The sequence below is a fragment of the Pelophylax lessonae genome, assembly GCF_965119305.1.
Source record: "Pelophylax lessonae genome assembly, chromosome: 12".
Lineage (NCBI taxonomy): Eukaryota > Metazoa > Chordata > Amphibia > Anura > Ranidae > Pelophylax > Pelophylax lessonae.
The window spans coordinates 194,962,102-194,987,610 of record NC_138779.1 but is presented as its reverse complement, the minus strand read 5'-3'; the positions used below and the strand labels follow the sequence as shown (position 1 = coordinate 194,987,610).

At 43.6% G+C, this 25,509-nt stretch overlaps 1 protein-coding gene across 1 annotated transcript in view; it reads right to left on the bottom strand.

The window, feature by feature from the left end:
- Positions 1 to 1,486: 1,486 nt before the first annotated feature.
- ERFL (ETS repressor factor like) overlaps positions 1,487 to 25,509 on the bottom strand; it is a 124,432-nt gene continuing 100,409 nt past the window's right edge. The window contains exons 3-6 of the mRNA XM_082273115.1: positions 21,421 to 21,655; positions 8,139 to 8,316; positions 5,107 to 5,221; positions 1,487 to 2,799 (exon numbers count right to left, since the gene is read on the bottom strand). Of these exons, the coding sequence (XP_082129241.1) occupies positions 2,261 to 2,799; positions 5,107 to 5,221; positions 8,139 to 8,316; positions 21,421 to 21,655 (1,067 nt within the window). The 3' untranslated portion in view covers positions 1,487 to 2,260. The remainder of the gene's footprint in view (positions 2,800 to 5,106; positions 5,222 to 8,138; positions 8,317 to 21,420; positions 21,656 to 25,509) is intronic.

Here is a 25,509-nt window from a genome sequence, read left to right as displayed (position 1 = left end):
AAGTCTGTAAGCTGCATTTCAAGAATAAAATGGCTGACTCCGCTTCACTTACCAGGGTGTTCGAATAGCTGCGTGACCATGATATCTTAGCAGTTCGCTCTTCTTTTCCTTATATCTATAGGTTAGAGCATTGGTCTCGAAATTTTTTAAAAATGGGCCAGTTTATTGTCCTTCAGACTTTAGGGGGGCCAGACTGTGGCCAGCGGGAGTCTAAATTTTCCTGGCATCAGTGGGAGAAAACATCACCACATTTGGTATCAGTGGGAGGAAATGGTGCCCCATTGTTGATGTCCGTAGGAGGAATAGTGCCTCGTCGTTGATGTCCGTAGGACGAATAGTGCCCCATTGTTGGTGTCAGTGGGAGGAATAGTTCCCCATTGTTGGTGTCAGTGGGAGGAATAGTGCCCCATTGTTTGTGTCAGTGGGAGGAATAGTGCCCCATTGTTGGTGTCGGTGGGAGGAATAATGCCCCATTGTTGGTGTCAATAGACAGAATAGTATATTGTATCAGTGAGAGGATTAGTGCCCCAAGGGCTGGATAAAGGCAAGCAAAGGGCCGCATCTGGCCCCCCGAGCCACAGTTTGGAGACTAAAGAGCTAGAGCAATCATTCTCAACCAGTGTTCTGTGGAACCCAATGGCTCCTCCAGAGGTTGTTAGAAGTTCCTTGATTGACCTCCCATCTGATGGTGCCTGTGCAAACACCACTTGGTAAAGCCAACGGCAAGACACCAATAATATTTTTAGCTAACTGTAAGGTTGGCATTCTTCTTCCCATACCCCAATGTAAGAGCATTCTTTCCACTGACCCCCCAAATGAGTTTTTGTTAGCAGGGATTCTCTGAGACCTGAAATTTATTTTATGGGTTCCTCTTGAAAACGGTTGGGTTAGACACTTAACAAGGAGAATCTCAATGGGTACAGTGGGCTACACAGAGAGGCTGAATGCTGCTGCAAAGGAGACTTATGTTAAAGTATAAAACTTTCATCTACCTACCTACCCACTACCACACAAGGGAGATTTTATTTGGGAAGTGATCCTTGCCACAACACTGTTGAGCTGCAGCAATGCCTGTCACTTGTGTCTGTAGCTCAAAGAAGATCCACGTATCCCGGCACTGCACCCACCCCCTGAAGGTTGCATGTAATATGTGCATATGTCTGGTGAGTGCCAAGAGATGCATGAGACAATTTTTTCCTCACTAGTGCCCACAAACTATTCCACATTATAAAAAGTTTATATAAAACCTAGTGAAACTAAGTGATAGTATAAAGTCTACAGGCTTGAGGTCTAGGGGCACAGGAGTTTATTGGGTGCAAATTAATGGCTGGAGATGATCACATGTAACTGCATATACAAGTGGATAAATGCAATTGGCCCCTCTGACCAAGCCTGGACACAGATGGTTTGAGTCAAGAGTCATGGGCTCTAGCTAGATAGATGCTGTTAAGCCCCAGTGCTTTTTCACCGATAGCTTAGAGTGGAGGAGAATAGAGTTTTGTGGAAGGAGGCCCAGCTTATGATGTTGCAGAAAGGTCCATTGCATTAAAAAAAAACGCTCCCATCAGCCCTTGTGTTGCCTTTTATCAACCTGACTGGATGTAATGGGCCAAGAAAAAGTGGGTATGAGGCTCTGGACTGGGATCTCCTGTCCATCAGTCAAGGAGCATTAGTTGGGCCTGATGACTGGACCTCAGCAGCTCTACCACAAAGCAGGACTCCACCTAAATAGGGGCAATTTCTTCCACACGGCAATCAACAAGCAGAGTGCCAACCAGACGGTCATTTTATCGATTTTTTTTTTGTTTCAATGAGTAATAGTTTCTGTTTTGTTCCACTCCTCATACATCAGTTGCCACAAGGCTTCATCTGGTCTTCATGAAATAAAGCAATTCACCAAATTTATAATGTTTGACACGGAATAAGGAGCTCTACAAAGATGAAAGGAAGAGCGAACTGCTATGAACCTTGGACACATGACTCTTTATTCGGACACCCTGAGGCCATTTTGTTCTTGAAATGCAGCCAACAGATTCAGTAGCAACCAAACGCTACATTTCATGGCTTGGTCAAACTGATCTATACACAAAATGGCTGCCAAGTGGTGGCTTTGCAGCATTGGCGTATTCCTTTACAAGTGTCTATTGGGATGAAGAGGTTGCAAAACACACTGTTATCCCCCTATATATCCATATAGTTATATAATTATATATATTTGTACATTTATATATAGTTTCTGTGCAGCCTGACCCCTCCAGGCCTAGCTGTTTGGAGCAGCTGTTTTCTCTGGCGGGGTTTTGGAGGCGGTTGCTGGTTTCAGTCGTTCCTCCTCTGTCTGACCTCTTCCAATAGATGACCCGGGGCATGGAGGGCTGTACGCACACCCGTCCGCCTCTGAACTACAGTCACTCACGTCTGTAATTTCCAAGTCTGAGTCAGATTCTGGTTCCTGTTTTCCTTCGGGTGGGTCGGCTCTGTCTCTTCTTGCTACTCCGGCACCTGCCAGGTCTCCGCTTCGGGGTATAGGTTGAGAAGTGAGGCTGGTGCAGAGCCTTGGCACTCCTGGAAGGAGGTTGGCCGACCTGTCCATGGACTCGCCAGGGATCAGAGAGATGGGGGGAGGAAGCTGGGACAGTGAGCTGGGGTAGAAATGTGGCGGATAGAGGGAGGTAGGCAGCTTGGAGCCGCTAAGGGGAAAAGAACTGGAGAGGTAGGGGTTAAATCCCCATGGATACTCAGGAAATGGTGAGTTACGGTTGTATGGGGGCAACAAGGTGGGAGGCTTAGTGTAACCAGAACCTGGAGAAGACAAAGGGTAAAATAAATTAGCCTAGTGAATTAACTCCAACTGACCTCAAATTTTTTTTTGGTAAAATTTGACCAATGTTAAAGCAGAACCCAGTAAGTGTAACTTCCACCAAATCTTTTTTTTTTTTTGGGGGGGGGGTTTACAAAGTAGGGGAAGGGTTAAAACCTTTGAGTTTTCAATGGCTGTTTCCCCAGCTGAGAGATTTACCTGCCCTTCCTGCATCCAGAGGCAAACAGAAAATGGAAATTTCCCCAAAAATGTAGGAAACTTCAGCAGTTGTCACTGGAATAAGTGCCCCATTAAAAGATGCCCCCTCTACTACTTTTTCGGTGACGACTACACATTTTAGATCCCCCCCCCCCCCTCGAAAAGAAACCAGGACAAATTGGTTAAATTTCCCCAGTGGGTGCACAGACAGCAAAAAAGACCTGGCAGAGGTTCTTGCTTTAGCCAAAACTAAGGAAAAAAGTATTGACTGTAGGTATACTTTATTACATCTGAAATGGATATGATTGTTTTTTTTCCATCAACATTTTTGTATGTTTGTGTGGTGGAATGTAATTGCTCTCTGGATGGACATGCTCTCCACCTTCTCTTTCTCTGGTGCTACAATACTATTTGGCAATGGCAATGAGAGCCAGGCAACTAGAATTGATGTTGGCTAGCATTGATGTATGGCTAACCTCATCAGATGATGAGGTTAGCCATATGTGCAGGACATTGTTTAATCTCAAAGTGATGACCGGTACACTTTGACTCCTCTATCTCCAGTCAAGAGAAATCTGTCATTTTTTAATACTATTTGTTTTTATAGTATGCCAATGTGTGGTCCCAAAATGGCTGAGAACCATAGTCTTCACTTGACCCCCAACTGTATTACGCCTGTTGGAGATACAACAGCTTTCAGTTTAGCAGATTAACTGCAGTTCACAAATAGGACACTATATGTCGCTAATACTCAGTGATATGCTATGCATTTCTATGATGTGTTGTAATTTCCTGTACACTGTACTGAACTTGTTGGTTATCTCTTCCTGTTCTGTTGTTCTTATTACAATGAGGTGACATCTTTGATTTCTGTGTTATGTTCCAATAAAGAAGCCAGTTCCTGTTACTCCACAATGTCTGATCTGAATGGACTCCGCTGCACCCAGTGATCGCACTCTGCAACAACGCCCAGGGCTTTTTTTCAGCGGGAACGCGGGGGAACGCAGTTCCGGCACCTCCGATGTGTGCTGGAGGATCTACTGATGCTGGCTGCTGGGAGATCTATTGTTGCTGGAGGGGATCTATTTTTGCATGGCAATCTATTGTTGCTGGTGGAGGATCTTTTGATACTGAGGGCTAATTATTGCTAGAAGGAATCTATTGTTTAGGGAGGGGTCTACTGTTGCTGGCTGCTAGAGAGTCTATTGATGCTGGCTGCTGGGAGATCTTTTGCTGCTTCTGGGGGGGTCTATTGCTTCCGGTTGGGGGGGGGGTGTCTATTGCTGCTGGATCTATTTTATTGCTTTTCTTGTTATCATAACCTAATTCTATACATTCCAATACAAAATTAAACTTGGCTCTATATTCTCTAAAAATGGCTGTACTGGAAGCTGGATAGGGAGTGGAACCAAGGGTCAGTGCTCGGAGGATGGAAGGGGTGGAACCAAGGGTTAGTGCTCAGAGGTGGGTAGGGGGCGGAGACACAAAGTAACTTAAAAGGTGGAGTTCCTGCACCTATTCTCTGAGAAAAAAAAGCCCTGGTTACGCCCAAGATAACCCTCAGATGTACACTTTAAGTCACTTCTTTGCTCGATGTTAGGTAAGAAGTTCAACCAATCAGGTTTAAGATTCAAGGTCGATTGCTACTTGTGTGCTGTGGCAAAACGCGTCGTCAATGCACGACAACACACCTATGTGCGGTGCCTTGGGATGCCATTCAGTGTGAATGGCACCCTAATGCATTGTAGGATAGAGGCCATTGCACTGCACAGCGCTACAACGCAAATAGCATGCATTCCACTTTTAACAAAGGGACATGTACATTTTTTCACCCATTGTGTTACGTTGACAGTCCATTCATAATGGATTGGCTGCCTTAAACAACATGCATTAACATGTGTGCATTAAGACACTAAGAAAGCTTGGGTGTGAATGGGCCCTTAATGTTTCTAGAAAATGTCAGCTTGAATCTGAATTGTTGCCAAGTAATGCTCTGCTAATGCAAAGAAGGGGGGAATTTCATTGGTTGCTTTTTCATACACAAGGTCAGAAGAGACATTAAAGGTTTTTAAAGCTTGTTTAAGACTTACCTGATCCCAAGAAAGGGAAAGCAGCTTCTAGGCACAATTTTTCCGTGTCTGGTGCAGAAAGGGGACGATCCAAAAGTGGTGGGCGACTAGATGTGGAGAAAAGGGACTGTAGAGCCTACAAAACAGATATCCAATCTATCAGTGTCTAAATTGGTTATATGGAAAAGTTCTTCAAAAAAGGTTTAACCATCTGGCACACTGCATTCTCCTGAACATTAGCTTTGCTCTCAAGTTGACCATAAGCAGTTGACAGGGTCTTATTATACGGCCATATTGGCCATTAACTGTTGAAGTGAACCTGCCATGTCCACCAAAGTGTGTAAACTTAAGCCTCGTACACACGCAACGAATTTCCGCCGACCGGTCGTCCGTCTTTTATCCAGAGTGGTGTCTGTTGGTTGGAATGTGCTCTAGGCTGCACACAAATTTTCCCGCACGACAGAATTCTACTTCAGAAGTGATGTCATGTGTTGGGTTGCTTTGTGTTCTTTCATCTCTGAGCATGCCTAGTCTTGCTCATAAGATTTTTCCCCATCGAAATCTGTATTAATGAGACGAAAATCGGACGTGTTTTGACGGTGGACAAAAATTATATAGCCTGCACATCAGGATTTTTTCAGCCGAAAAAATCAGAGTCGGTTGTCTAGAGCATCATACTAACAATCCGAAAATCGGCAGATCGGTCTTCGGACGAAATTTCCCGGACGAATTTCCACTCGTATGTACGGGGCTTTAGATTACAGTCAAAATGCCAACATCGTGTTCCTTGAGTTTATAAAGGACCTAGATCTAAGGCAGCCATTCTCAATATTTTAACATGGAGGAATTCTTGAAATAGTGTTTGAGCTCAGGAAACCCTTGTTAATAATTGTTATATCTACAACTCATGGTACATTAGTGTAATGGTATAAAGGAAGAATGATTCTTACATTTGTAGTCAGTATTAAGAATCCCTATACCGATAGCGAACAGATCACTGGTGTCAGTGGTTACTTATCTGAGAGGCAGAAATCGCTCATTGCCCAAGGAACCCCTAGCAACCTTTGAAGGAACCCTGATTGAGTAAGAATGACTTAGACTTATCTCTCATAAAGTTGAGATAAAGTCCCTGCAAGCCTAATGCCTCGTACACACGCAACGATTATCGGCCGACCGTTCGGCCGTCTTTTGTCCAGTGTTGTTGTGTTGGTTGAAATGTGCTCTAGACTGCATACGAATTTTCTCGGCCAACAAAAACCAACTTCAGAAGTGATGTCATGTGCTGGTTTACTTTCCGTGTGTTTTTTCTTCTCTGAGCATGCCCAGTCTTGCTCATCAGATTTTTGTCTGCCGAAATCTGTACTGACTGACGAAAATACTAACATACTAACAAGCCGAAAATCGGCCGATCGGACGTTGGCCGACAATACACAGCCAACTATCGATGCGTGTGTACGAGGCATTACGCTTCAGCCCTCATGGGTCAAATTCCAGATATTCTGCTAACCATCAGGACCTGGTCATAGCAGGCAGTGTTAGGGCTTAATAAACTTGAAGCAAACGTTCTCTTTCTGAAAGGCCGTCCTCCTATTTTGTCCCATACTCTTCCTGTCCCATGGAATCTCCTACCGGGCAACACCAAAGTTGCACACATCTCGTTTTTTTAAAACCTTTTTTGGAAATGTTGGCAGTTATTTTGAAAGTTTGAGGCCCCACTTACCACTTGAGTCTAAGATCCAATGCCCTCACCAGGGTTTAAAGATGCTAAACTGAAGCTTAGTTCCTTGCATGCACCCTACTAGTAAGGTCATTTCTAATTCTTCAGTGCCTCACAAAGTTCATAGAGCCACTCACTGCCTTTGAAGAGCTTACAGTCTACTCTCCTGGCCAGGGTCAATCACAGATTATAGCTCAAATTGAAGTAGACACCAGTGGACATATGTTTTTAGATTGACTGTGGGAAGAAACTAGATCCCCTGAAGGAAACCCATATCTACCCACGTTTGGCCAAAGGCAGGGTGCCTTTAGCCAATCATGGCTCAGGGGATATGTCCATGCCCCACACTATATAAGGGTGCTTACACAGCGGCCCTGTGTAGTGTGTTAGGAGTGGAGATTAGGCAGGTAATTAGTGGATTGTGCTTTCAGTCAGTTTAATGCAGTTAGTGCAGTGTAGTGTAGGGCTGATTTTTGTGTAACACAGTGTAGTGCTGTCAATGTAGTGTAGTGCTGTGATTCTTGTGTAACACAGTGTAGTGGTGCCACTGAAGTGTTGGTGTATACCACACATCTGTGTCACCTCACTGATCCCATTTTTTTTTTGCATTGATATATATATATATATATATATATATATATATATACACAGTACCCGGGTACCCATATACTTTTTATGGCAATAACTTCCATATAAGCCTTTAAAATGAGGACTTTTGATTTTTCATGTTCGTGTCCCATAGTCTTGAATAGAGTTTGCATGTTCGCTCAAACTTTTTCCCTGTTAAAGATGTTCTGGTGCGAACCAAACAGGGGGGTGTCTGGCCCATCACTAATTTTAATTGTTCGAAGAGGGTTAATCTTTAAGAACCTGGCTAATCGGATATACGTATGTGACTCAGACTGGGGAATATTGTATGGGAGCTTAATTCGGAGAAGGGCTTCTGTGTCTCTTTATCTAGAACAGGGGTCTTCAAACTACGGCCCTCCAGTTGTTCAAGAACTACAATTCCCATCATGCCTAGTCATGTCTGTGAATGTCAGAGTTTTACAATGCCTCATGGGATGTGTTGTTCCACAACAGCTGGAGGGCCGTAGTTTAAGGATCCCTGATCTAGAATATCTTCCTCCCACTCAATGTTTTGGTCCCACCATTTTTGTATGGATAGGTAGGGGATGAAGACTTCCAGTGCTGGAAGAGGCATTTATAAATGGGTACCCACAAAGTTCTAATCCTTCCTCCATTTATCTAACGATAAAAGGTAAAAAAAACATTGGCTGGGCATACACTGGACTCACGCGGGTGTTAGTGCCATTGGCCATATTGTGCCTCTTACCTCAGGAGTGAAGGGGTCATGAGCATGGGCACCAGGGAAAGGGTTCTGCCCCAGCAGCAGTGAGGAGTTTGCCATGTCCAGCAGGGGATAGTTCACCAATACGACTTTACTAAAGTTAAACTTGTAGGTGAAACGTTTTCCTTTCGTTTTGTGCAGAATTCTCTTGTTGTAGTAGTACCTGCGGCAAAAAGAGGCTAGTCAATAACCTATAATAAATCTGAATGTATGACACATTACTGTTAACAATGGAAACACTGCAACTATCTGAGGTCAACGTTTGGTAATTAGGTGCAATAAGGGTCTGCCCAACTATTTCAGCTATGGAAGGAATCTTGTGGTCACCCATTGCCATCTCACATCTCTAAGAGACTCCAGTTATGGCATATTAGCTCACTTGCAGCAGGGGAGGACTGGGCTAGGGGGCAGGGAGGCAATTGCCCCCTGAGCCACTCCGATGCCCTGTAAAAAAGGCTGCACCACTTCTGCCACAGACATGCCTAAATGATTCCTGGTGAAGAGAAATAAAAGGTCCCCACTGCTGACCTACTGAGTGCGGGATGAAGACAAGGACAGAGCGCAGCCCCCCCAGCATGGATGGTGTACACTGTGTCTGAGCAGAGGCCGGTTCCATGTCCCACTGGAAACTCTACCCCGGCCAGCCCCAACCAAGCTGTCTTAGCTCCCCCCAACCGCCCCCTGCTGGCCAGGTCAGGAACCCAGATTGGGCCGGTGGGTAGAGAGTACCTGGAGCGGAGCTTTAGCTTGGAATAGGGGTCAGGAGGAGACCAGGAAGAGAGAGAGTGGGAGGGGGGCTGAGTCGCTGCACCATGGACCTCCGGTATACGGTATTGTACTTGCCCTCTGGGCCGAAAGTTGCCAGTCAGCCCCTGACTTGTAGTGTCTCTTTATGGCCATTTCAGCATTTTAGTTGTTCTAGCTCAGCTTGCTGGGTTCCCGCTTCTCTTCAAACATAAAAAACAAGCACAGTGGGACCTGTGTACTGTGGGAGGTGCGTTTACTAGGGGAAGGCATGGATCCATGTCCATGTTTTGCATGCCTTCCCTCCCGACAGAACGGCAATCTTCCTTGTTTACATAGGCAGACCGTCGTTCTGCCTGTGTACCAAACGATCGCCGGGAGCCAGAGGACATGGAATCCATGGTACCTGCAGATTGGCTCCTATTGTGTATAATCAAGGCGGGAGCGAGACGGTGTGCATTTGTACCCGCTACCCGTAAGTGCAGAATCACGTATATATATACACATGATCCTGCGCACAGTGGCCACCCTGTAGCAATAAAACTGCTATAGGGTGGTCGTGAAGCAATAAATCTGATAGCTAACATCTTCCAAGTCAATTCCTCTGAGCCCAGGTCATCCCGGACCCGTCCCCAGCCTGTTGCTGGACAGTGATGAGCTCATCTCTCTGTCACTCTGCTTTCTCCTCCTATCAGCATGCTCCTTGTCAGCATATATACTGATTTGCTTCCTGTGCTACTTCTTCCTTTTACACTCTAGCTCTGCTGTACATGGACAGCAAGAGGTTGAACTAGTTGACTAGTACTAGTTGAGCTAGATGTGTCTCTTTTTTTTTTTTTTAATCCTGGCTGTATAATTAATGCTATCATTCCATGCTTTGACCTTACATGAGTAACATAACGCAATAAGAGCAATTCAATAAAACATTTACAACACTTTCTGGCACAATGGCCGTATTAGAAAGTCATGGAACCAATAGAACAGTTTTCTCGCTATTTACAACTTTTATAGTCTTATGCTAAGGCTGTGATAAATTCATTACAAAAAAAAAATAAAAATACAACCACATCAGAGATAAGAAAAGTGGAAGTAAATAAGACCTCTTCCATGTTGGTGTAATGTAAAATTCTGTCCGAAAGGAATTCTGCAACAGATTCATGAACGCCTTACCCACAGCAACATGAATCTGTTGTAAGTTGCGCTAATTCGTTGCGAAACCGGGAGAGATTTCTAATGAGCGTCTACAACACTCTTTGGTTCCTTTTACACTGGAAGTAGTGGAAAACGGTGGTGGAGTGTTTTTAAAGTGGTTGTAAACTCTTCCATTTACTCAGTGAAGGGACTGATACACAGAGATGAATCAATTCCTCCTACATAAGTTGTATCTGCAGCAGTGGCGGCTGGTGCTCCATGGGCCGGAGGGGGGGGGGGGGGCAGACGGACCACACCATACCCCCCCTGGACCATACCAGCCCGAACACCATACCCCCCTGTCGCCGGCTCACTCACCCTGGACATGTGTAGGGCAGGCGGGCAGGCAACAGCATCATCGGTGGCAGTGGCGGCTTCCCCCTCAATCTCCTGCATTTCCTGTCTCCTCCCTCCTCCTCCTCCACGGCCAATGCCATGGCTTCTCCTTTCGGCCTATCAGGAAACGGGTCTCAGGACCCACTTCCTGATTGGCCAGGAGGAGGATCCATGTGACAATAGCGAATATTCATTCACTATTGTCACACAACTGGGTGGGCTCAGGGCACAGTGCTCTGCGCCCCGAGCCCACCCTTTTCTGAAGCCTATTAGAGCCTCTGGTTCTAATCAGGTGCTTAAAAAAAAAAAAAAACCCATTGGAATCTATGCATCCGGCGCCCTGGATGTAGATTAGGGGGCCGGACACATGGATGGTGTGAACCAAGCCTCAAAGGTAAAAGGAGGTTTGCAGACAAAAAGGAGATGATACTGCTGCCCCCTGATGTCTGGAATTTTTTTTTTTTTTTTGCATTTTCGAGAATGTACTGCAACTGCGAGTCACAGTACAGCCCCATCCACTTACATAGGAGAGTTTGACAGGTGGCGTCATGTGTTAAACTCTGGAAGGAATGCTAGAAATGATGCATTGCAATGCAGAGCATGGCGGCTGCAGCATTGGTGTGCGCAGCCTATTGCATTAGGGTATGAACCCCAATGCACAAACACACATGCTTTTAAATGAGAAGAGCAGTCGACTGTGTCAGTAGAGCAGAGGTTGGTATCAGTATGGCAGTGGATGATGTCAGTAGAGCAGAGGTTGGTATCAGTATGGCAGTGGGCAATGTCAGTAGAGCAGAGGTTGGTATCAGTATGGCAGTGGATGATGTCAGTAGAGCAGAGGTTGGTGTCATTAGAGCAGTGGACAGTGTTAGTGGAGCAGAGCTTGGTATCAGTATGGCAGTGAACGATGTCACTATAACAGAGGTTGGTATCAGTATGGCAGTGAACGATGTCACTATACCAGAGGTTGGTATCAGTATGGCAGTCGATAGTGTCAGTAGAGCAGAGGTTGGTATCAGTATGGCAGTGGACAATGTCAGAAGAGCAGAGGTTGGTATCAGTATGGCAGTGAACGATGTCACTATAACAGAGGTTGGTATCAGTATGACAGTGGATGATGTTACTATAACAGAGGTTGGTATCAGTATGGCAGTGAACGATGTCACTATAACAGAAGTTGGTATCAGTATGAAAGTGGATGATGTCACTATAACAGAGGTTGGTATCAGTATGGCAGTGAACGATGCCACTATAACAGAGGTTGGTATCAGTATGACAGTGGATGATGCCACTATAACAGAGGTTGGTATCAGTATGACAGTGGATGATGTCACTATAACAGAGGTTGGTATCAGTATGGCAGTGAACGATGTCACTATAACAGAGGTTGGTATCAGTATGGCAGTGGATGATGTCACTATAACAGAAGTTGGTATCAGTATGGCAGTAGACAATCTCAGAAGAGCAGAAGTTGGTATCAGTATGGCAGTGGATGATGTCCGTAGAGCAGAGGTTGGTATCAGTATGGCAGTGAACGATGTCACTATAACAGAGGTTGGTATCAGTATGACAGTGGATGATGTCACTATAACAGAAGTTGGTATCAGTATGGCAGTGGATGATGTCACTATAACAGAAGTTGGTATCAGTATGGCAGTAGACAATGTTACAATAACAGAGGTTGGTATCAGTATGGCAGTAGACAATCTCAGAAGAGCAGAAGTTGGTATCAGTAAGGCAGTGGATGATGTCCGTAGAGCAGAGGTTGGTATCAGTATGGAAGTGAACGATGTCACTATAACAGAGGTTGGTATCAGTATGGCAGTGGAAAATGTCAGAAGAGCAGAGGTTGGTATCAGTATGGCAGTGGACAATGTCACTATAACAGAGGTTGGTATCAGTATGGCAGTGGACAATGTCACTATAACAGAGGTTGATATCAGTATAGCAGTGGACGATATCAGCAGAGCAGAGGTTGGTGTCAGTAGAGCAGTAGACAGTGTTAGTGGACCATTGTATAATCCATTTAAATTCGATTTACAGGCCAAATCAAAATGTCTTAAAAATGTAAATTCAATTTTAAGTTAAAATTTAATCTTGGTAACCAAGTTCTGTTTATCAAACCTAAAATTCAGTTACGATGAATAAATAAGTATAATATATACAGGGGGTCTATGCAATGAAATCATGAATCCGATATCCTCACCTATACTTCATACTGTAAAAGAACATTTTATTTTTTTTGTAATACAATACGCTCAGACGTACCTACCCCTACCCGGCATCTCTCCTCTCCAGAGAGCCCGGCTTGTATTGGTAGGGCAAACATATCACCCATGTGTTAGGCAAGAAAAGATTTTTGAAATTAAATGTCAAAAGTGATTTTTCGGCCAAGGGATGAGGTTTCCCCTCCTTGTTTCACCCACACTCTCCGCAGGGACCGGCGGGTCTCAAACCATGTAAGAATGTCGCAGACTCGCCAAGCTGAGCTGAACTCCCAGGTAGATTGTTTAGATTTAAATCTGACGTATAATATACAGAGGCAAGACTTACATCCCCTTTTGTATGCCTATAGATGCTGCTTCCCTTAAAGGGAAACTGCACTGGTTTTCGGTCATTTTAATTTGTATTTTTTTAGCATTTCTACGTTTTTAAACTGATGTTATATGTCTGTTTTTTTAAATCTCTATGTACATAATCTTTGGTTTACAAACACACGGTGGGTTATCAAAAGCAGCTTGCTTTTAGGCCTGCTTTGTCTGATTGAAACATATTTTGAGATTTTATTGTGATGTTGACCATTAAGTTGTTTTTGATGCAACTGTGACATGTTTATATGCTTTCATATACATAGATCTGTAGTTTTTCAGTCTAGTGACCACAGTCTTTATGACTGACTGCTGAGATAAAATCCCATCCACATACACTATATTACCAAAAGTATTGGGACGCCGGCCTTTACACACACATGAACTTTAATGGCATCCAGTCTTGGTCCGTAGGGTTGAGTTGGCCCACCCTTTGCAGCTATAACAGCTTCAACTCTTCTGGGAAGGCTGTCCACAAGGTTTAGGAGTGTGTCTATGGGAATGTTTGACCATTCGTCCAGAAGTGCATTTGTGAGGTCAGGTACTGATGTTGGACAAAAAGGCCTGACTCACAGTCTCCGCTCTAATTCATCCTAAAGGTTTTCTATCGGGTTGAGGTCAGGACTCTTTGCAGGCCAGTCAAGTTCCTCCACTCCAAACTCGCTCATCCATGTCTTTATGGACCTTGCTTTGTGCACTGGTGCACAGTCATGTTGGAACAGGAAGGGGCCATCCCCAAACAAAGTTGGGAGCATGAAATAGTCCAAAATGTCCTTGTTTGCTGACGCATTAAGGCTGGGTCCACACTGATGAGGCTGCGGGCCACAGCAGGGGGACAAGTGTGTCCCTGTTCACTGATTTAGGTCAGGTCGGAATTTTTGCCTGAATTTGCACCTGAAACGACACCAAAGGTGCACAGGACCCTTTTCCAATACAGACTGGGGCCGCCCCGGAGTTGTGTGAACCGGCTCCATTGAGTCCATCACATCAGTGTGAACCCAGGCTTAGAGTTCCCTTCACTGGAACTAAGGGGCCAAGCCCAAGCCCTGAAAACCAACCCCACACCGTAATCCCCCCTCCACCAAATGATTTGGACCAGTGCACAAAGCAAGGTCCATAAAGACATGAAGGAGCAAGTTTGGGATGAAGGAACTTGACTGGCCTGCACAGAGTTCTGACCTCAACCCGATGAAACACCTTTGGGATGAATTAGAGCGGAGACTGCGAGCTAGGCCTTCACGTCCAACATCAGTGCCTGACCTCACAAAAGTGCTTCTGGAAGAATGGTCAAACATTCCCATAGACACACTCCTAAACCTTGTGTACAGCCTTCCTAGAAGAGTTGAAGCTGTTATAGCTGCAAAGGTTGGGCCAACTCAATATTGAACCCTACAGACTAAGACTGAGTTGCCACACAGATTATACATTGTAAATGGGCTGCCAACACATGGCAATACATCCAAAATGGCCCCTTGTATTTTTCTTTGTAGTGTATCACAATGCATGGCATGGGCATTCTAATGTGTTGCAGTCCAGGTGTATTGCCCCCTACAGCATTGTGCATTTGCAGCTTCAGCTGTGATTGTAGAGGAGACATTTTGGACCTCTGCAGAGAGACCACTGCTTCCACACAGAGAGCAAAGGCCCTTCTCTGCAGTATGCTGGCAGGGGAAATGCTTTTCTAGTCAAGAATTGACTTGCATTTTGTTAATTTGTGCTAAAACCTGCATTCTAGTGAACATTACCGTAACGCAGCAGTCTGAACATGCTGTTATGGGGAAACAGAGATAGGTAGAGATAATAGTATTGCACAAAGTCCAAACTTTCTAAACAAAGGGCCAGTCTATTATCCTTCAGACTTTAGAGGGCCCGAACGGTGACCAGCAGGAGTAGAAAATGTCCTGGTGTCTGTAACAATGCCCCATCGTTGGTGTCAGTGGGAGGAATAGTGCCCCATCATTGGTGTCAGTGGGAGGAATAGTGCCCCATCGTTAGTGTAAGTGGGAAGAATAGTGACCCATCCTTGGTATCAGAGAGAGAGTGCACCATTGTTGTTATCAGTGGGAGGAATAGTGCCCCATCATTGGTATCAGTGAGAGGAATAGTTCCCCATCATTGGTATCAGTGGGAGGCAAAGTTGCCCCATCACTGGTGTCAGTGGGAGGAATAGTGCCCCATCGTTAGTATCAGTGGGAGGAATAGTGCCCCATCATTGGTATCAGAGAGAGTAATAGTGCACCATTGTTGTTATCAGTGGGGGGAATAGTGCCCCATCACTGGTGTCAGTGAGAGGAATAGTGCCCCATCACTGGTGTCAGTGAGAGGAATAGTGACCCATCATTGGTATCAGTGAGAGGAATAGTGCCACATCATTGGTATCAGTGGGAGGCAAAGTTGCCCCATCACTGGTGTCAGTGGGAGGAATAGTGCCCCATCGTTAGTGTAAGTGGGAAGAATAGTGACCCATCCTTGGTATCAGAGAGAGAGTGCACCATTGTTGTTATCAGTGGGAGGAATAGTGCCCCATCATTGGTATCAGTGAGAGGAATAGTTCCCCATCATTGGTATCAGTGGGAGGCAAAGTTGCCCCATCACTGGTGTCAGTGGGAGGAATAGTGCCCCATCGTTAGTATCAGTGGGAGGAATAGTGCCCCATCATTGGTATCAGAGAGAGAAATAGTGCACCATTGTTGTTATCAGTGGGGGGAATAGTGCCCCATCACTGGTGTCAGTGAGAGGAATAGTGCCCCATCACTGGTGTCAGTGAGAGGAATAGTGACCCATCATTGGTATCGGTGAGAGGAATAGTGCCACATCATTGGTATCAGTGGGAGGCAAAGTTGCCCCATCACTGGTGTCAGTGGGAGGAATAGTGCCCCATCGTTAGCATCAGTGGGACTAATAGTGCCCCATCATTGGTATCAGTGGGAGGAATAGTGCCCCAACACCGGTGTCAGTGGGAGGAATAGTGCCTCATCGTTGGTATCAGTGGTAAGAATAATGCCCCACCTTTGGAATCAGTTGGAGGTATAGCGCCCCATCATTGGTGTCAGTGAAAGGAATACTGCCCCATCATTGGTGTCAGTGGGAGGAATAGAGCCCCATTGTTGGAGTCAGTGGGAGGAATAATGCCCCATCATTGGTATCAGTGGAAGGAATAGTGCCCCATCGTTGGAGTCAGTGGGAGGAATAGTGCCTCATCTTTGGTATCAGTTGGAGGAATGCGCCCCATCATTGGTGTCCAAGAGAGGACTAAAGACCCATCATTGGTGTCAGTGGAAGGAATAGTGCCCCATCATTGGTGTCAGTGGGAGGAATAGTGCCCCATCATTGGTGTCCAAGAGAAAACTAAGGACCCATTATTGGTGTCAGTGGGAGAAATAATGCCCCATTGAGAGGAATAGTGCCCCCTCGTTGAAGTCAATGAGAGGAAAAGTGCCCATCCCACTGTTGGTGTCAGTGGGAGGAATTATGCGACATTGTTAATGTCAATGGGAGGAATAGTTCCCAAGGGCTGGATAAGAGCAAGCAAAGGGCCGCATCTGGCCCCTGGGCCACAGTTTGGAGACCACTGATCTATAGCATAGTGAAACACGCTGTCACCCTTATACAATACTGCAGGAGGACTGGAAAAGGATGTACCTTACTTTACACATTTTTTGTCAGTAGTGCCCTCTAAGATCTTCCCTTGGTGTTCTGATAAGCCCCGGTACAGTACTCTGGGAACGACTACATGGACAGTTAATGATGCATTAATTCTGTTTAAGTGAGTGGAAGGCAATCCATAATTGTGTGTTAATCTGCTCCTCTTGGTTTCTTCCTCGTGTCAATATCTCTCCTTGTATCTCTCCCGAGGGTTGCCTGGCAGCATTTTGACTAAAGGACAAGCTGGCCAAGATATTGACGCCTTTATGTCTCGGTTACAGTGATAGTCCCATTAGATCTGTCACTTACACAGCGAGACCATCCGCAGAACGTTGGCTCAAATTTGTCACAGGGCCTGGAATAATAAAACCCACTGCCTGCAGCCACCTATCACATGCAGGCTTTTATTATGTAACAGTAATTTGTCAGTGTAGCCTTGACTGCTATAGGTCAATATGGACATTTTTTTTTTTTTAAAGGCACTTATGTAATGGATAAAGTAATTAAGGGTTAGATTGTCTGCAAAGCTTTTATTGCTGTCTTTGTCTCCACTGGGAAGATTTTACCCTACTAACTGCCCCATGATGCCCAGTGGAGGAAAGTGGAAAGACGGTGCGGGACCTATATGGTTACTGTATTGGTATAGCTATTCTAAAGTATTGATGTTAAAATAATGAATCCGGTTCTCGGGCAGGCGGCTCCTACACCCCAGGTTATCTCCACGGTCTCCTTAGCTTGTGGTATAATGTAACAAGCATTGAAACTGAAGTACCACACCACCTGTTAAAAAGGTCCAGATATGTCTTTATTCCAGTAAAAGTCATTGGAACAATCCAAAAAGTAGCCGACGCGTTTTGGGGCTCCAAAAACACCCACTTCTTCAGGGTTACAAAAAATATCTTCATATTAATACAATAATATGGAGAAACACACACAGATGCTGCTGCTAGTGGATTGGCTACCAACCAGTGGAGTATTTTGGTTTTGTGCTGCCCTAGACAAGACTAAAATTGGGTGCCCCCTATTTAATTTTTTCCCACTCCTTCCTGTTTAAGATCCATCCCCTTCATCTGTAAACTTTGACTCTTCCTCTTTAGGCTCCACCCCTTCCTTAGCAACACCTCTTCAGAGGTGGGAGAGGGGGTGAGAGAGAGATAGAGATTGAGAAAGAGGAGGGGTTAAAGAGTGGGGGTGAGAGAGAGGAGGTGTGAGAGAGAGGGGGGTGAGAGAGAGAGAGGGGTGAGAGAGAGAAGTGGGGTGGGGGGGGGTGAGAGAGAGGGGGTGAAATATAGGGGGTTAAAGAGAGAGGGAGGGGGAAAGAGGTGGGGGAGAGGTAAGGGGGGTGAGAGAGGGATTAGGTAGGGGGAGAGAGAGAGGGGGTTGAGAGAGAAACAGGGGGTGAGGGAGGTGAGAGAGGGAGGGGGTGAAATATGGGGGGGGTGAGAGAGAGGGAGGGGGAAAGAGGTGAGGGAGAGAGAATGGGGGAGAGAGAGAAAGGAAATAGGTAGGGGGAGAGAGAGAGGGGGAATTGAGAGAGAAAGAGAAAGAGGGGGGGATGAGGGAGGTGAGAGAGGGAGGGGGTGAGAGAGAGGGTGGGCTACCATATCCCCCCAACTACACCAGGAGGTTCTCCCACTCACCCCCCCACAAAAAAAGCTACACCAGACTCAGCTTCCCGCAGCCCGTTGCCCCCATTTTTACCAGCTGTGAGTAGCGAGGCTGCTGAGGCACAATCACAGCCCGGGACTCTGACCTGCTCTGCCAAGTGAGCTACTTCGAGGATCGGAGGCAGCAGCCACTGCCACCTCCTGCTTCCACTTTGCTCCCCTGACACAGAACGGTCAGTCCGCCGCTGCCCCTGGTGTCACTCTCAGGTGTCACCCAGGTGCGGTCCGCACCCCCATAGCGACCCTTCTGCCTGAGGCTGGAGCTGCTCCCCTGAAAAATGCCGCCCATGGCAAACACCTTGTTTGCCTCGCGGTAGATATGCCCCTGCTCCCAACCACACTCCCTCCTAATCATCGGCTCTCCAGCTTTGCCACAATTGCCATAATTTGCCATTAGGGAGACTTTGCCTATACTACCTGGCCCAAAAATATCTCTGCCATACCCTGACCCACTCTGAATCATAAAACTGGAAGCTGAAGCACCATACCACTGTGTTAAAAGGTCTAGATATGACTTTACTCCAATAAAAGTCAAAGGGGTTAATTCAAAGTGTATCCAACACATTTCTGAGATCCAAAAAGCCCCCTTCATTAGGGCTAGAAAAAACATTAGGACATCTCTATATTAATACCACGGGATCTGTACAAAATCTCTTCTCTGAGTCAAAGTTGAAACCAAATACCCAACACTCAATAGTATTGGATGTATAAAAACTAATGTCAGATAAAATTGAATAGATAATCAATATACAAGAACATCAGACAAATGAGAGAATCTGAATAATAAAAGACAGTTCATCAATTGGGTTAAAAAAACTCTTTTTGCTTTGAGGTTCTTGTATATTGATTATCTATTCAATGTTATCTCACATTAAAGTATGACTAATCCCACAACAGTAAAATCAGTGTGTATGCAGCAAAGCATGCTTATTATACTCAGTGTGGAACCTAAGAAGTTAATCCTCTGCATTGTGTAAAAAGTCTGTTTGCTCCTGTTTTCTGTGATCCTCCCCTTCTTCCACAGTCCCCCCAATCCATCTCCTGATAGTACAGGAGAGGGCAAGCTGCACATGCTCAGTTTGGCTCCAGTGCATGTGATTAGCACAGGGCCAATCAGCACTGTCCAGACAGAAGGTCAGGGGTCATGCAGCCTCATAGGACAATCAGCGAATAATGAAAACTCCTCCTACAAGCTTTAACCAGGCACTGATAGGAGTCACAAGACTGCTCTAATTGCTGATGAGAAAAGGAATTCAGTAGTTTATACTTACTACAACTATTGCATTTCCATGTTCGGTGTACTGTGAGAGATCAGATATAAATGCAGGGTCCTGGGTTCTGTAACACTTTAATTTTAATATTATTGGCTATTAAATATTAGCTAAAAGGGGTTTCAGCTGAGAACCTGAGAAGGAAATATTGTACTATGAGTAGTGTATTGATATGGAGATGTCCTTATGTTTTTTCTAGCCCTGATAAAGGGGGCAGGGGGAGTGTGGACTCCCCAAAATGCATTAGCTACTAACTGGGTTGTTCCCTGACTTTCACTGCAATAAAATTGTATCTGGACCTTTTAACAGTGGCGTGGTGCTTTTATATGATTTCCAGTGTGTTTGGGTCAAGCAATAGAGGCAAAGTCTCCCCAATGGCAAACTATGGCCATCGCTGCACAGCTGGAGAACCAGTGATTAGGAGGGAGTGTGCTTGCTAGTTAATCCCCTACCAGCAGCGGCATCTGCTTGTGCTTCTCCATATAATTGTGTGGAGATGTTTTTTTCTAGCCCCGAAGAAGGGGGGCTCTTCTGGGACAAAGAAACACGTTGGCTACTCTTTGGCTTGTTTCCATGACTTTTATTGGAATAAAGTCATATCTGGACCTTTTAACAGTGGTGTTATGCTTTTGTTTCTGTTTGCATCTCTGGAGGCTGCCAATGGCCCATTCTTGGAAGTGGTCAGGGGCAGACTGGCAACTTTCAGCCCAGGGGGCACGTACAAACCAAAGGCCCAGGGTGGAGCGACTCGACCCCGCTCCCACTCTCCCTCTTCCTGCCCTCCTCCTGACCCTCATTCTAGGTTGAAGCTCTGCTTCCATTAGTCTCTACTCGCCGGCTGAATCCTGGTTCCTGCCCTGGCCAGCAGGGGGGCAGTTGGGGGGAGCTGGGACAGCTTGGTTGGGGCTGGCCGGGGGGAGGAGAGTCTCCAGTGGGGATTTAAAACAGCCTCTGCTCAGACACAGTTTACACCATCCATGCTGGGGGGAGGGAGAGATCTGCCCTCTGTCCTCATCTTCAACCCGCACTCAGTAGATCAGCGGCAGGGACTTTTTACTTCCCTTCACCAGGAATCTTTTTGGCATGTCTATAGCGGAAGCGGTGCAGCCTTTTTATGGGGCATCAGAGCGGCCCAGGGGGCAATTGCCCCCCTGCCCCCTGGCCCAGTCCTCCCCTGGAAGTGGTGCTAGTTCCAGGACAGGTACATCACTGTGTTTTGGAGGTTTACTCTGCCCCAGGGCTAGCACTTCTTCTGGGAGTCAGATAAAGGAAGCCTTCATCCTTGGATTCAAGCTTCAACTGGGACAGTTAACAGACAGATACTCTTTAATAATCCAACCTACTACTTGACCTGAAACATGTATGTGCTTGTGTTTCATGGTAATGCAAGGATTTTTTCTTTTATTTTTTTAGTGTGTGCGAGTTTACTTACTTTTAGTCCTTTTTAAGTAAGGAATATTATTACACTCCTATACATATTCCCTTAGAATATTATAATTATAAAGGGGGCAGAATTTACAACAAGGAATCAACTCCAATAGACTTCAATGGGGTTCAAAGCCAAGTTTGGATTATATAGACCTGTGATTTGGATTTGTAAAAAACCCCAAGAACCCAATCTAAGCATTACCACTCTCTACTCAGCACCAGGTATTTTTACTATGGAAGCCTTCATTGTTGGATTAAAGCTTCACCTGTGACAGTGAACAGACAGGTACTCTTTATTATTCCAACCTACTACTCGACCTGAAACATATATAGCCTGAATACGTGTACAAGCTCTTGCAGTGCCTTTTCCAAGGTGTTCTATGTTCTGTTTTAGTACCTTAGTGCCCGGCTGAGCTTGTCGTAGTTCATGTGCGGCTTGCACTTGCGGATGCCCCACAGCCTCGCCACCTCATCGGGGTCCTTAATGACAAACTCTCCATAGTCACCCTGCCAGGCGATGACATCATGGTACTCCTCTTTCTGGAGAAGCTCTAGAATGAAGTGCCAGAGCTGGATCTGTCTGGAACCTGGGCTGGATTCCGGCTTATAGGCCCAGTCAGGAAAGGCAAACCCTGGAAGGGAAGGAAGCAGATTGGAGTAGAGCCAACATGAAACACCACTTTTATCCCTTGAAAAACAAAATCATAGTAGCTTAGCATGGGTTCTTCTATTTTTACTGTTTTATTCCTATAGTGCTCAAGTCTACAAGAAAAAATACTTACCTTATTCTTGGCTCCAGCAGGCTTCCTCCATCCAAGCCATCCAGAAGGTTAAACAAGAAAAAAATTAACTTGATTCCCCCCATCCACAAATTTGAGATGGATGGGGAAATCCCCCCGCTTTGCCTTTGTCTGAACAGGGAGACTTCCCAACCACTGATTAGAAGTCTATCAGTAGGTTGACTTCTTTACAATCATCATGCCCATACATGGATCAAAATTTGGCCGGTCCCCACTGAACCAGCTACATTTTGATCCATGTATGGCTGGCCTTAGGCACTCTCAGTGATTGCAAGCTCACCTCCTCTATGTGCAATGCACAATGCCCTGCATTGCACAAGATGCCACCATGACCACCCAATGCCCAGGGCACCAGGGAGAAGAGGGCAGCACTTAAGCTATCTGGATCATGGAATAATACTTCCTACTCCAATCCTCCTAGAAATACCATGAGCATGTGCTGGGCGGAGGGACCCCATGGCAAGGGTCTTTTTTTTTTTCTGGAGTTCAACTTTAAAAAGAAAAATGGAATGACCGGAAAGAAAAGCATATATAAAAAAAAAAAACATGAAAAGGAAAAAAGAAGATCAATAAAGCCCATCTGAAGTCAAAGAAAATGATTCCAGCTAAAGAAACATTATGCTAAACACTTTCATTTTGTCATTACCAAGACCGAGCATGCTTACGGTGGGGGGGGGGGGGGGGGGGGCAGAGTGATGACCCCATTGTTGTGCTGTTGCCCATTAGATGCCTGGGCTGGTCGAAGGTTAGTGATGGGTTATTGTGATTGGATTAATGTTGTATTTATAGAGCTGGGTGCCATGGTTGACCTTGGATTACTTTTGGGGACATTAATAAAATGTATTTTAAAAGCAAGTAAGTATGTGCTTGTGTTTCGTGGTAATTAAAGGATTTTTTGATTTAGTGCCTGCGAGTTTCCTTACTTTTAGCTCTTTTTAAGTAAGGGATATTATTACACTCCTATACTTATTCCTTTATAATATTATAATTATAAAGGGGGCAGAACCTACAACCAAGAATCAACTCCAATAGACTTCAATGGGGTTCAATGCCAAGTTCAGGTTTTATAGGCTTTGGGATGGATTTATCAAAACTCCCAAGAACCAAATCTAATCATTACCAGTTTCTACTTGGCAGCAGATATGTATGCTATATATATATATATATATATATATATATACCCACAATAAATATATTCACCACTGGCTATATACTTTATATAATCCCCTAATATATATTATATACTCCATTCTGGATATATGCTATAAATACACTCTTTAAATATACTGTACGCTCATTATTTGATATATACTATATATAAACATCTGATATAAACTATATACTCACCCCTGGATATATAAACCCCTTATATACTGTATATTATATACACGACACTGGACATATACTATATATAAATGCTTAATAAATGCTATATACAACACTGGCTATATACTATATATAAATGCCTAATATATGCTATATACACAGCACTGGATATATACCATATATAAATGCCTAATATATGCTATATACACAGCACTGGATATATACCATATATAAATCCCTGATATATATTATATACACAACTATGTATATATACTATATGCACAATACTGGATATATACTATACATAAATGCCTAATATATATATATATATATATATATATATATATATATATATATATATATATATACAATGCTGGATACATACTATCCACCCACTACTGGATATATACTATATATATGAAACCATAATATATACTGTATATATACAATGCTGGATACATAGTATTCACCCTCTACTGGATATATACTATATATAAAACCTTAATATATACTGTATATATACAATGCTGGATACATAGTATCCACCCTCTACTGGATATATACTATATATAAAACCTTAATATATACTGTATATATACAATGCTGGATACATAGTATCCACCCTCTACTGGATATATACTATATATAAAACCTTAATATATACTGTATATATACAATGCTGGATACATAGTATCCACCCACTACTGGATATATACTATATATAAAACCTTAATATATACTGTATATATACAATGCTGGATACATAGTATCCACCCACTACTGGATATATACTATATATAAAACCTTAATATATACTGTATATATACAATGCTGGATACATAGTATCCACCCTCTACTGGATATATACTATATATAAAACCTTAATATATACTGTATATATACAATGCTGGATACATAGTATCCACCCTCTACTGGATATATACTATATATAAAACCTTAATATATACTGTATATATACAATGCTGGATACATAGTACCCACCCTCTACTGGATATATACTATATATAAAACCTTAATATATACTGTATATATACAATGCTGGATACATAGTATCCACCCACTACTGGATATATACTATATATAAAACCTTAATATATACTGTATATATACAATGCTGGATACATAGTATTCACCCTCTACTGGATATATACTATATATAAAACCTTAATATATACTGTATATATACAATGCTGGATACATAGTATCCACCCTCTACTGGATATATACTATATATAAAACCTTAATATATACTGTATATATACAATGCTGGATACATAGTATCCACCCTCTACTGGATATATACTATATATAAAACCTTAATATATACTGTATATATACAATGCTGGATACATAGTATCCACCCTCTACTGGATATATACTATATATAAAACCTTAATATATACTGTATATATACAATGCTGGATACATAGTATCCACCCTCTACTGGATATATACTATATATAAAACCTTAATATATACTGTATATATACAATGCTGGATACATAGTATTCACACACTAGTGGATATTTACTATAAATAAATCCTTAATATTCTGTATACTATATATGCAATGCTGGATATATACTATCCGCACACTACTGCATATATACTATATACATGACACTGGATATACTCTATATAAATCCCTGATATACTATATACACAACTGCATACAAAAAACACTATATATAAACCTGTGACATATGCTATATACATATACACAAGACTGGATACATAAATTCTGGATGTATGCTAAATACACAACAGTGTATATTTATTATAAATAAACCCGTAATATATGCTAAAAAGAAAACACTGGTTATATACTATATAAAAATCCTTAATATATTCTATACATACAGCACTTGATATATACTAAGTACATATATAGACTATAGCATTAGTAATAGGTAAGAAGTAACACTGTACCTCTCTATATTTAATATTGTAATTATTGTTTAGGAAATACCAACAAACTTCTCAAAATGATTTCCTTAGCTTTGTACTCTGAAGGAAGAAACATTCCAAAGACACCTCTATTGTTGTTAACTTTATTATTATAATTATTATTGTTATTATCAATAATAATCATAATAATATTAATAATAATAGTTATTATTATTATTGTTTATTGTGTTATTGCTGTCCTCCCATCTACAGCAATTCCTTCACCTCTGTCCTCAGTATAATTCAGTTTTCCATCTCCCTTTTTCTCTAATTTTCCCATCTCTCGGCACATCCATCTCATGTGATACCGGTGACCCCTCTGGATTGCCTGTTTATTCAATTTCCATCCGTCTCCTCCGTCCTCCCCCTACATTACATTCCAGCAGGGCAAC